Source organism: Prorops nasuta, unplaced genomic scaffold (genome assembly GCF_024137725.1).
Source record: "Prorops nasuta isolate Cenicafe-Biocafe unplaced genomic scaffold, Cenicafe_Pnas_1.2 PNAS00003, whole genome shotgun sequence".
Taxonomy (NCBI): domain Eukaryota; kingdom Metazoa; phylum Arthropoda; class Insecta; order Hymenoptera; family Bethylidae; genus Prorops; species Prorops nasuta.
The window spans coordinates 12,366,034-12,378,667 of record NW_027116800.1 but is presented as its reverse complement, the minus strand read 5'-3'; the positions used below and the strand labels follow the sequence as shown (position 1 = coordinate 12,378,667).

The 12,634-nt window shown below is 32.5% G+C and overlaps 1 protein-coding gene across 1 annotated transcript in view; it reads right to left on the bottom strand.

The window, feature by feature from the left end:
* wb (wing blister) overlaps positions 1 to 12,634 on the bottom strand; it is a 139,239-nt gene that overhangs the window by 75,244 nt on the left and 51,361 nt on the right. Inside the window, exons 4-13 of the mRNA XM_066724823.1 lie at positions 9,145 to 9,375; positions 5,321 to 5,557; positions 4,473 to 4,634; positions 3,775 to 4,071; positions 3,365 to 3,625; positions 3,008 to 3,255; positions 2,694 to 2,928; positions 1,548 to 1,774; positions 1,295 to 1,482; positions 872 to 1,153 (exon numbers count right to left, since the gene is read on the bottom strand). Of these exons, the coding sequence (XP_066580920.1) occupies positions 872 to 1,153; positions 1,295 to 1,482; positions 1,548 to 1,774; positions 2,694 to 2,928; positions 3,008 to 3,255; positions 3,365 to 3,625; positions 3,775 to 4,071; positions 4,473 to 4,634; positions 5,321 to 5,557; positions 9,145 to 9,375 (2,368 nt within the window). The remainder of the gene's footprint in view (positions 1 to 871; positions 1,154 to 1,294; positions 1,483 to 1,547; positions 1,775 to 2,693; positions 2,929 to 3,007; positions 3,256 to 3,364; positions 3,626 to 3,774; positions 4,072 to 4,472; positions 4,635 to 5,320; positions 5,558 to 9,144; positions 9,376 to 12,634) is intronic.

The window sequence follows — 12,634 nt, the reverse complement described above, 5'->3', positions numbered from 1 at the left end:
AGGCCGATAAGTGGCCCGCATTTATGGAGCCGAGAGATAAACATCATGAGTTTATGCAGTATGAAGCTAGAGTGAGATGAGTGGTCCACCATTATTCTTTGCGCTCATCCGGTTATTTGAGGTGAAATGCTATTTCTCCCTTGCGTAACGAGTTTAATTGTTCAACTTCTCCCCTTCTTCTATTTTCTAATTTAATCTCCTTTTTGGATAATAATTATTTTCATATTCTATAGTTTGCCTATTTTTATATTTAAATATCATTCATAAGTATAAAAACAATTTTAGACGAATTTAATTTTATCAATCAGTCTTGTATTTGATAAATAAAGTTCCTTGTTTCATAATAATCCTTCAGAAGCGGTTATTCATAAACGCAACGAATGACTTTATTAGATGAAGGGGTGGTGGTTACTTGTTAAATTTCTCCTACATATTCTCTGATTTAAATTGCCGTTTGCATTATAATTATTTTATAATTTAATGTTTCGTGAATATCATTTAGAAATAAACGAATGACTGAAAATTATTTAGGACTACTTTGATTATTAACGATACGTTTATGTTGAAAAGTCGTGACAAATGGTTCACGCCCTCAAGTAGCGCCCAACAATTTCAACTATCTAAAGGTTAAACGGATGAATAGTAATTAACAGCTTATAAAAATGTAAAGAAAAATATATAATTAGGAAATTAAAGTAGAACATGTGCGCTTGGAATAACTTCTGTTAACACTTTTTGCATGCAATTGTTTTTTCCAACCCTATTCACCAACACTAATATCAATTATTACTTTTTGATAGTATGAAATCTATCCCTTGTCTTTTATAGAGTTTGCAAGAGTATACGATTAATTATGAAAATTATCACTTACCTATGCAGCCCTCGGGTGACAAACCGTAGTGGTCGACGGCGCATTGATCACAGCGGAAACCAATGGTACCAGAGGCGCACCTGCAATTTCCGGTTACAGAATCGCAATCCCCGTCGATGGCCCCCACGTCGCAATCGCATTCCCTGCAACCTGCAGTCACGTTCCCGTAGCCTTTGATGCAGGAGGAACAGTCACGACCTGTGAACAAAGGCTTGCAGGGACACTGACCGCTCTTCTCGTCACATTCCATCGAATTGCTGCCTAACATATCGCAATTGCAACCTGAAACAATCATTTTAATTACTTTACTTCCACAGACTATACAGTGTCGCTTCAATGCAGCTAACAATCCTCTTTATTTCTAATTTCCCATCTTTGCAATAGTATTTATATTGTTTTTTTCAATAAAACAATAACACTTACGCATACAATTCTGCTCCAAAGGATTTCCATAATGCTCTTTTTTACACTTTTCACATTTCCAACCTTCGGTATTCCCACGACACTCCAGACATCTTCCTGTTTCTTGATCACAAGGACCCCCCACACAAGGACATGGTTGACAAAAGCTTCCAGGAATCAGAGGATTTCCGTAAAATCCTAGATCGCAACTGCAACAAGAGTTTTGTTTTAGGTACTTTGATTGGTAACAATATTTTTAAATAATAAATTTTACCTTTCACAGTGGTCACCAGAATATCCCTCAGGACATTGCGTGCAAATGTATCCACTTTCGGTATCATTGGGATTATCTAATTGACAATTGGGACTGAAATTGTTTGACTCGATCAAAAGTGGGCACGCACATTTTTTACAATCCTCTGATGTTCCACGTGTAGCATTACCGTAATAGCCAATACTACAACGTTCGCATTTTGCCCCTATCGCATTATGTTCACAAGCCTATTTAACAATTAAAAACATATTATTAATGTATATGTTGAAAACGTCTTTATATTGATGGACGATTAAAAAATGTATTACTTTTATTTAATCAATTAAGATATTAAAAGAATATATATTAATATAATCCACATCATAAGTTAATTGGGTTCTATTATTATATTTATTTTTGGATGTATAATATTTTTATATATGTATATTTTTTGCCACAATTGCTTTAAAAAGAAATATCCGTTTTCATGTTATCCTTTAAAAAATTAGAATAACACTGTACACTCTCTAAACTTCAACTACTACGCCATCTAGCAGAGAGAACGTAAATTATTAATTTGCCTCTGCATTACCTACGCAAAGACATCTTCTTAATAAATAAATTAAAGTTTTATGGAAATTGCTATTTTTTACTAATTTTAGAAAAATGAACATTATGAGTGTAAGTATTAATGCATATAAGTAATATATTTTTCATAAAAATTGGTTCCCGATCTGTAATGTTGGTAAAGGGACATAGCTTAACTTTCAGTAACTTTTATCTATAGCATAAAAATCAAGATAAATAATGTTTTTTGTAAAAAATTACTTTGTTACTTTCGTAAAAATGTAATATTTTAATGGATAGTTTCCTCCGTATCAGAGAAGATATATTATTTTAGCAATCCGTTGAGTACAGATGATAAAACCAATATATTTACCCGTTTTAAAGTCAGATTCACACCGTGCAAATACTTTACTTCTACTGAACAATTAACGGACATATCTTGTGCAGATATTTACGTTAAAGTCTCTCAATATCCGAAAGGGAAATAAAACGCAAATGCGTGTACCTAATTATTATTACAGTACTTGACGGTATATAATTTTAATAATATTTAATGTAAAAAAAATTAGTTAAGAATGACTCTAGTAACACGAAACTTACACCACAATCACCCATTACAAGATCACATGACCCAGCATGACCGTTGCAGTCACATTTAACACAGATATGATGATCTTGATGATCCGGTCCATTTGCGGTTGCTTTTACGTAACCCCATGCACACTTCTCGCAGGATAATCCAGTATATCCTTCAGGACAGTCGCACTGTTCTACCAAGTTATGCGTTTCACCATTTTCCATCGCCTCCCCAATAGTTAAAATTGCAGACTGAAGACTAACATAAATTAAAATCAATCAATCGATGAATTTGTTAATTGCTTTTTTTTTACCATTTGCAGACTTTTATTTCTTACCTTCCTTCTATTTGCTCGGAATAATATTGGGCTCTTATCATCAAGTATTTCAGATCAGCCAGGACATCCATCATTTGAAATCTGGTTACAGCTTCGCCACGGAACTCTGTTCTTTTTAATCTGGTTGGAATGTCTCGAATATTGCCAGGCACGTGATACCAGCCATTTTCGTGGAAATTTACCGTGATTTGAGCTTCTTGACCATTATAATGTTCTTCGCCATAAGCTATTCTCATACCATTGTGGCCCTGGCAAATTATAAAAAACATTTGGTAAAAATATTTTATGCTCTTTAACAAGTATAATAAAATTGGAATTAAAGTTTTAAGGGAAAATGAAGATGCTTGGAGAACCTACAACTAATATGACGTTGGGCCCGGTGGTTGGTTTGCCGCTGGTATCACCTCGCTGCACGACCCAAGAAACGGCAAATGTGAGATTATTTCCGTAGGATGCAAGTCGATTTCCACAATAAATCTTCGGTGCCAACCAAAAAGGACTGCCGTAATCAACTTCGAATGCTCCTATCGTGAGCCATTCACTGTCGGTATCGAAAGTTGGCACGACTGGTCTCGATGCGTTCATATCAGTTATCAACCAACCATCTAGTGTAGAAATCTAAAAAAATCAAGATTAACTTTAAAACAAATTGAAACTAAAATTGGTTTAATTTCTGATTATTGATTGAATTTATTTACGATTTTTCACTATTTAAGAAAGCTTTAAGTTATTTATAAGAATTATTAAATGGAGAGTGATTCCATTACCGATTTGTATAAGAGTTTGGCTTTGGTACAGCTACTCGAGGCTCCGAAACAATAACACTGCATGCACCCATCGAGATTATCTGCAGTTAATGCAAAAAATCCAGATTTGCAGTGATCGCAAAATTCTCCATCTACATTTGCTTTACAGATACAATCACCCTCGCAATCGTGTGAGGGTAAGATCCCTCGAGAATCGCAAGGACATGGCATGCAATCCGGAAATTGACGATATCCAGCTGCACATTGATCACACTTGTGACCAGAGTAGCCTGCTTTGCACTCGCACGCCCCAGCTACCTGAAATATTATAATATTAATTTTAATTTAAAAAATTACGTCGACAGAAATTAAAGATAGAATATATTTTAGGTCATAATATCATTTATTGAAGTTTTCTAAGATTTAATAGGTTTGTATACAACAATAAAGAGAAAAGGAAAAATTGTGAAAGTAGTATATATTTTACTTAAATATTAAAATAATAAATTTCAAATAGGAGAAGTGATTGTTGTTATAGATTATAATATCCTTTCTTGTATTTTTCTAACTTCCAAAGATCTTTAGTTAGAGGTAAACAGCAAAGGAAAATATTAAATGAAAGAGTAATGGAAAAATATAGTGAAATCTTGTTAGGCTAGGAGATTTACTGGTGAGTCTTTTTGATCAGTTTATAAACGAACTCCATGTAAATTGCTTACCTTCCCTAATGATGTATAAGAGTCATCAGGCGTACAATCGCCGGTACTACCTTGAATATTGCAATCACATGGTAAACAAGGCTCAAGAGCATCTGGCGGAACTCCGTTTGGTCTGTAGTAACCGATCTCACATTTCTCGCAGTTGATACCAGTCGTGTGTTGCTGCAATGAAGATGATTTATCAAATATATATTCCAATAGCAAAAAATTCAAGAATTACTCAGCAAAGACACACGGAAGATTATAAATCAACCGTTGATCCTTCTTAGTTCACTGCAACTTCATTTATATTCGATATAACGAAATCACCTCTAAATTTTATACAGTTCACTTTATAATATTGATAATCTATTTTGTAACTTGATTGATTTGTTTTGGTGATTATGAAGGTATTATCTCTAATGTTATAATATCACTTTCTAATTCATAAGCCTATCATGCATGTCTCATTGTTGTTCTTCCTTTAAAGTAATTTTGGTCCCTGCACGGATTACAATAATACACCTGAGTTATCTATTGCGTGATACTAGATGATAATAGATTTCATAGGCTGCATTTTTTTTTTTTTTTTTTGGTATTGATAGCTGCTAGCTATCTGATCGATTTAATCTTAGGATTTGTTAAATTCGTAACAAAGATTTTGTTACTTTTTATTTCATCCTGATCTCAGTGACTTTAGCAGTGAAAGTTATTGACCAATTATGAATCTACATGATCCTAAATTGCGCAGCCTAATATTTAATATTAATCATTTGTTATCTACTTGAGTTTATTTTAGAAACTGCCAAACTCGTAGATAAAATTAAATCAAGCGAATATTAATATGATTTAAGCGATTAAAATCTTACCGTGCAATTAAGGCAGACACCACCACCCCTGAATTTTCCACGAATGTCCATGGACATTCGTTTGTCAGCAACTTCCTGGTCGTATGTGCAGGAGGTGGCGTGGCCGTTACAGTTACATTTCTCACAGTGAAAGCCCTTACCGGCTGTACCCGGCTTCCACGGCATCTGATTGTACATCGGGCAGCATTTCTCGCATCTTTCCCCGCACGTGTGCCGCTCGCATTCGCAGGCTTGATGCTATAAAATAAATCATGGTTGTTATAACACTTCATTCTACGCATCGCTCATTTTCATCACGTTCATTTATTTTCTATTGATCTCTATCTCCTTTTATTTTGGCTCTTTGATACGTCAATATTGCAATTTTCAATAAAAGTGAATGTATCTATTGTTGGCAAAGCTTGAAAAGAATGAAACTTATATTATCGATTATAATTAAGTTCGAAACAATCAGATTCAACATAAAATTCGAACAGGCTTATTGGTTTTAACCTTATAGTAATTTATTTAATAAAATATGAAGTACCAAAACGTACAAATTATTAATTCAAAAATTAACAAAACACCCTTTTAATTTAATTTTGAAAGTTATAAAACATTATGTATATCTATTGCACAAAAGGACTTCTTTGAAAATCTATTATGTACACTTTTAACATTTTATTGAAAATAGACTCTAAAAACCAAACTTGTATAAAAATCTTTTTAAAAAAAGGCTGCTTGATTATTTGCAAAATATCAAGCAATCATTTACATAAATAATGTCAAATTACAAATTAGCTATAAGATTAATTGCAATATTTTCCTTAAATCTTATCATGAGTATAAGTATAAATTGGTATTATGATTCACATACACACACACATCAGCTATTTGTGCGATCAACGAAAGTAAAAGCCAAGAAAGAAGATTCGGGAGATTAATAGCTTGTCACCAGCATTAGCAGGATATTCTCTTACTGAAAGAAGGACGAGTTGTCCAAATAAGGTTACGAGCCTTATTTGGTAATTTCTCAAGCATTTAACCGTTAATATAGCTAGTACAGAAATTTCCACTGTGTGTGTGTGTGTGTGTGAGCAAATCTAATGTATAAATGTATTTACAATACTACACAAGTACAATCTTTACACCTATGTATAAAGAAAATGCTATGATTATTCTATATACTCATATAAATAAACTAGGTTATAAACGTTAAAAAATTGAGTTATATATATTCATACCGAAAAGAATTTTCGCGTAACTTGCTTTTTCTTTTGGATTTTTACAAGTTCTTTGTTTAGGTTTACGACTTCAAGGATTAAGTTACACTTGTGAGATATGCAGATTTTAGATACCCTTTATCGTAAACTGGTTTGTACAAAAATTAAAGACAGCAAGGTAATATTTTTTTCTTTTGTTTAGAACCAGTTGCTCGAAGAAAAATATTTTTATCATTTTACAGCTCGAGCAGTTTTGTGGTTTTGCTTTTTTATCATGTTTTGATGCAACATCCAACTTTTTGCAGAGAGAAAATGAAGGTTTTTATCGTATTGTAAATCCTTACGATGAAGTTTATTAGAATTGACTTTTGACGGTACAGACTGTGGTGAATCAAATTTAGGGCTTGTTCTTTTTAACCGAACTGCTAATACATTGCGGTACTGGTGCAATAACTTACACTGAGAAAATACATACTTGTCTCGTTTCAACATATTTCACCAGTACAACAGCGACACAGAAAAGAACTGCAGCTTTTAATTCTCTGCTTATACAGCACTCTTTCAATGACTGATTCATTGATAAAGCTAATATTGATCTAACGACATCTTAAGATTCGTCAATAAAATTTAATTTCAATTTTAACAGATATCATTTTTCAACATTATGAAATGAATTTTATTTTATTCCACAATTTCTAACCACAATATTCATTAATAGCTATAAATAATTTTGTCGAACTTTTCTTTCAACAAGTTTCTCAGAGCTTGACAATACTTTGGAAATAAAGTATTAGTAAAACCAAAATTGACCCATCGCGATCCCTCATGATTTATTAATAAAATTTCTTTCGAAAAATTTAAAAGGTTTTGTTTTTCAGTTTTACTAATTTGATATTATTTCGCTCCACGACTTCAATCCAATATTATAATTAATAGCCATAAATAAATGTTCTCGACTTTTTCTTCAACGTGTTTCTGAGAAGCTTTTAACACGATCCAGCGAAAAGTATACGAAATGTTTGACATTACTTTTGGAGTAAAGTATTAGTGCATTTGAGTATAGAACAATGGACAATTACAGAGACAATCGAATGAAAGCAAGCGTGAGTGCTATTAAAACGTGTTGGTGAATTAGGTTTTATGGGAATTGATACGTGAGACAATTTTATGCGTTGCCATAAAATTACGAGGATCCCACATCATAAAACTGAGGGCCATCGTCGTATCTGGCTTTTACGTTCGTATAAAAGACTTGCACAGCAACCGATTACTGTATCGATAACCATAAACAGGAACCAATGCCTCCAACAGTAATATCGCAAATATTTGCATATCAGCTGATATTGTGGCGTTAGTAGAAATGCACTTACCGCTACATTATTCCGATATTTCCGTTAAACCTGTGAAAGTCAATTGCATGGAGCAATTAAAGCAAGTAATTATTCTGTGATAACAAATTTATCGTACCACGATGTTTTAATAATAAGAATATATTTTAAAGAAAAAATTGTATTAATTAGAAACAGTAAAACTTCGTAATATCAGCAAAGATTATTCTAAATGATAAATATTGCATTGAGAAAATGGGGCGTTCAGTGCGTTTTAATAAAGAATATAAAGTTTCATTCTTTCGCGATACAATTTTATTCTTTTTTACATTTTTACCATTAGTTAAGTTGATAGTTTTTAATAAAAATAAATAAATATAAGATGTATAGTTATCCGAAGTTGTTAAAAATTATGTATATGATATATTTACAAACAAATTAATAGATAACCACCACAAATACACATTTTCATAAGAATGCATGGATTTATTCTGTTTACCTCCAAAGCTCTTCAATTGTAGCTCGAATCGTTGCTATAATATTGTAAGCTATCCACGATTCTAATTAAATAAGTAATCAGGACATATTTCACCTGTCTCTTTAATATTTTATTGAATGTTTCATCTAAAATCCTTGCTAACATTACGATTTATCAATATTTCTAATTAACGTTTGCTACCGCTATTTAAAGTAATTTAGTCCGACTACGCAACTGAAATTCCCTGTTGCAATTTTGGTCCTAAACAGAGATAGGCATTTTGAACAGAAGGCAGTTCCTCCTATTGGCGGTCCGTTGCCGAACAAAGGTACGACAACTTTATGGTACTTCCGACGGATTTATTTCCCAGCTCGCCCAAACTGGATCTCCCTCTTATTCCCATAAGAACATTCCAAATAGTATAGCAAAATGTTCAGCGGCTCTGCTTTTTTAAATTTAATTATTTGGGAAGAACAAATAAAAAATTATGTAATTACGTCCATTTTCAGTGGTGCAATAAAATGTAAGTAAAGAGAGTATCAAAATGAAATTATAGTAATATTTCAATTTATAATCTAAATTTACAAAAATTTACTGCGTGTGTATAACTGCGAAACGTAACATATATTTGGTATTTTAATTTAAAGCAATTTTTTATATAAACTGTTACATTTCATGTAACACAAAAAATAGCAAGGTGGGCCCGGCATTGTTCAAAAGCTTTTTGGTGATTTCTTATCTATTGATAGCTATATTACCAGATTTTTGCTAGAATAAATAGAATATAGGTTTTGGTCATATATCTCGGAAACTTACTCCATGATGGACACTGTATCTACAGCGCGATGCGTGTCCGGAGCAGAGACACCGGCCACCGATGTTGATCTCTTTTATCGAATAAAAGGCTCTCCTTTTGTCGGCGATGGTCTCCCCGTTACGCCGGAGACCCTGAAGACGCAACCTCACGTATCTCGCTTGTGTGAATTCCTCAAGTGCCAAGCTGTGGTTCAAGGCACCAGCTCTTCCATTTACCAAATGCGTGTGAATCTGAAAATATTTTCGGAGTTGCTTAATCACTACCATATTAAATTTGGCATCAATAATGATAACACGTACATCTTATACGGGAAAAGAGAGATTAACTATGGTCTAACAGAGCATTGAATGGATTTTAAGAGGGGAAAAAACACTTAAAGAATATTTATACTATAGTTTTCTCTCTCTCTCTCTCTCTCTTAATTAAAAAATTATTAACACTTGAAGATTTTTTCATTTGAACCATAATATTTGATTAGGAAACGAAAGTTGGCGAAATCTATAAAGCAGCATTTTTAATCGTTAATAACTTTTAATAATTAAGGGTGGTTTTAAAATTGTAATAAATTCAATTTGTGTTCTAAAAGTTTCTTGTCTTTTACATTTTTTTATTTGGCTTCAATTAATCTTCGATGTGAAAAATATAAATAGAAAGAAGAAAGTGGAGGAGTCACAAATTTCAGACTCATGGATAATTTAGTATTTAAGAAATACTTGTTTAAAAAAGACAACGACGTAATATAATTTCTATACTTATTAAATATGTATGGAGGCAAATAGAGAGAATATTAAACTGAATAGATTTCAATTGCGCGATACAAATTTAATTATTAATCTTCAAATATGAACGTAGTTAAGCTGCAGTAAGAAATAGTCAATTTTTTCAAAATGAGTTACGGATAAAAGATTTGCAAAAAACACCACGCTATATAGTTAATCAAATTAAAATAAATAAATATGTTTGGACTATTATTATTTGTTTGTTGTGTACTCTTCATATGGTAAGTGAATTACTTCTGAGCGATAAGAGAATGATAAAAATAATCATAAGTTTCATTTGAAAACTTGAACGATTGTTCCGTATTAGGAGCCGCTTTACTTAGATCCTTTTATGCGCTGCTTTCTTGCATTAGTTCGCGGCGCCATTCACGGATGATTTATAGTCAGACGATTTTCTACTCGAATTTAATGGCGAGTGAGATCGTTAAGACATTGCGATACTAATCGCTCACAGTTAACACCAATTTCTTACCAAAATTGGCCTCCTGAGCTCATGGTTATAATCTTCATATTTTCCAAAACTGTTTATAAATCATGTTTATGAATAACATATTAGTTCCCTTCTAGGTGATAAATCTTTTTTACGAGCGGAATCGGTATTGTTCACAATTATAATAAAATGAATCGTTAATTGATTATTCAGAAACTGATAAAAACTATAATAAATTTTAATGTAAAATATAAAGGCTCCTAAAATAGATATTAACAAGTATTACTTAATCTTTATCGCGCGCATCTTTGGATTTCAATAATATCACAAACGTTACTGACAGAGATTTTCAAAAACTAACAAGTAACTATATATGTAATACTGAATTACAAGAGACAGACTAAATTCTCTAAATAATAATTTTGATACTATTCATTTTATCGTAGGCGATGTATAAAGCTATGCTGCTATATGATAGTTTATTAAAATTGAAATATTTAAAAGTTGCATATGAATTGGACTAATAAGATATCTAAAGTGTAAATATTTTATTCAGAAGGTGTTGAAAAATATATTTATTGCACAAATTTGGGTACAGTTATTAAAGAAGCACGAAGATAAAAATTAAGATATTCACATGATACAAAACGGAATGCAGTGTTATTATTAATAAAACGTCTTTCCAATTGTTATTAAAATGAATTATTTAAATTTTATAAATACTCATAAACTTTTTTACTCTGTATGTTCTTTTCGGGCTAGTCTAAGCCTATAAATTGATATAGATCCAATGATTAAAAAAAATGTTATGCTTTCCTACTATAGTTCTTAATTAAAAAGTTAACAAAGATTAGGAATTATTTCATGTTAATCTTCCATTTGAAAAGATTATTTGATGACTCTCTGCTATTAATGAGGCATCGTTTAGGGAATTCAGTAACTAATAACAAATTTTGAAGTAAGCAACATTTAAACATAAAAACTAAAATTTAATTAAAATATATAATAGTTTAATTTTCTTAAAATGGTTCAATCTATATATCGGTTTGGTATGGAGTTAACGAAGCACCTTGTATTATATATTTAGGATTTATATATATATATATACTTTTAAAAAACATAAGCTGATATATACATTAATTATTAGTGATCGAACTTTTATGGAGTATCTGGAGATATTGGTCGTGGAAAATATTGGGAAGAGTTGGTGGAGAATTCGTTCGCGTGTCTCGAGTGTTCGTGCGATCGTGTGGTCATTGGGGTGAGATGGAGCAAGTGGGGAACGAGAGAATCGAGGGGGTGGGTAGGAGGGGCAATAATTGTGCGATTTCTCGGAAGAGCAGGGCTAATTAAAGTTGCTGCTGCTGCTTTAGTACTGGCGCGCTGTCGTGATCGGTTTCGTGCAAACGCCAGCTTCTGGAGACGGGGAAACCGTCTGTACAAAAGGGGTGGGGGAGGAAAGGGGAAGGGGGCAGAAGGAATCGATGAAACAAAAACGGGGAACCCTACATTCCGGCCATTTAAGGCGATGTCTGACCTTATATGGCCATCTCACGTACGCAACTTCAAACGGGGGTTGCCACTTTTGCGCTTGCACAGATCAAACCAGAAGAAATCCTATGAGCATCGAGAAATCCTATTCTTGAAAATTCTTCTCTGCGCAACTTATTGCTCCAGAAGTACGTGAAGCAGTCTCCTATTTTTTAGCAACAATTTAATGCATATCTGTGCTATTGATTTGAATATTTTTGTTTAATTTGTAATAGAAAAATCTGTATATTCTTCAAGGCAAAACAGAATCAATTTCATTTTTGAAAAATTTTGCTTGCCCTGCTTCGATTAGGAACACACGAAGCACTTTAATAAATTACTCAACAGACATGCAATTTAATGTGTCATTTGTTTGAATTATTTGATACTTAATTTTGAATTTAAGAAATCCAAACGAAATTTGTCTGTTGTTCAGAAAACTCGTATTTGATTAACCGTGATCTGTAGTTTGGCTGTATCAAGTTCTAATAAAGATTGTCCTAGATATATCTAAAAATTACATTAGAAATGCACCGGAAGCTTCTTTCAAGCTCGTAGCGTTTCATGTAAAGCGATAGACTACCAATTATCCAATTTTATAATCGTACCAACTTTGGTTCAAGATGAATGTTAATTATTATTCTGCGAGTAATAACACCTAGGCTCGTGCTAATTTTTTCTTAAGAATTATTAACAAGGCTGTCAGTCAGTTTCTTATAAAAACACAAGTAATTATATACTGCTGTACTA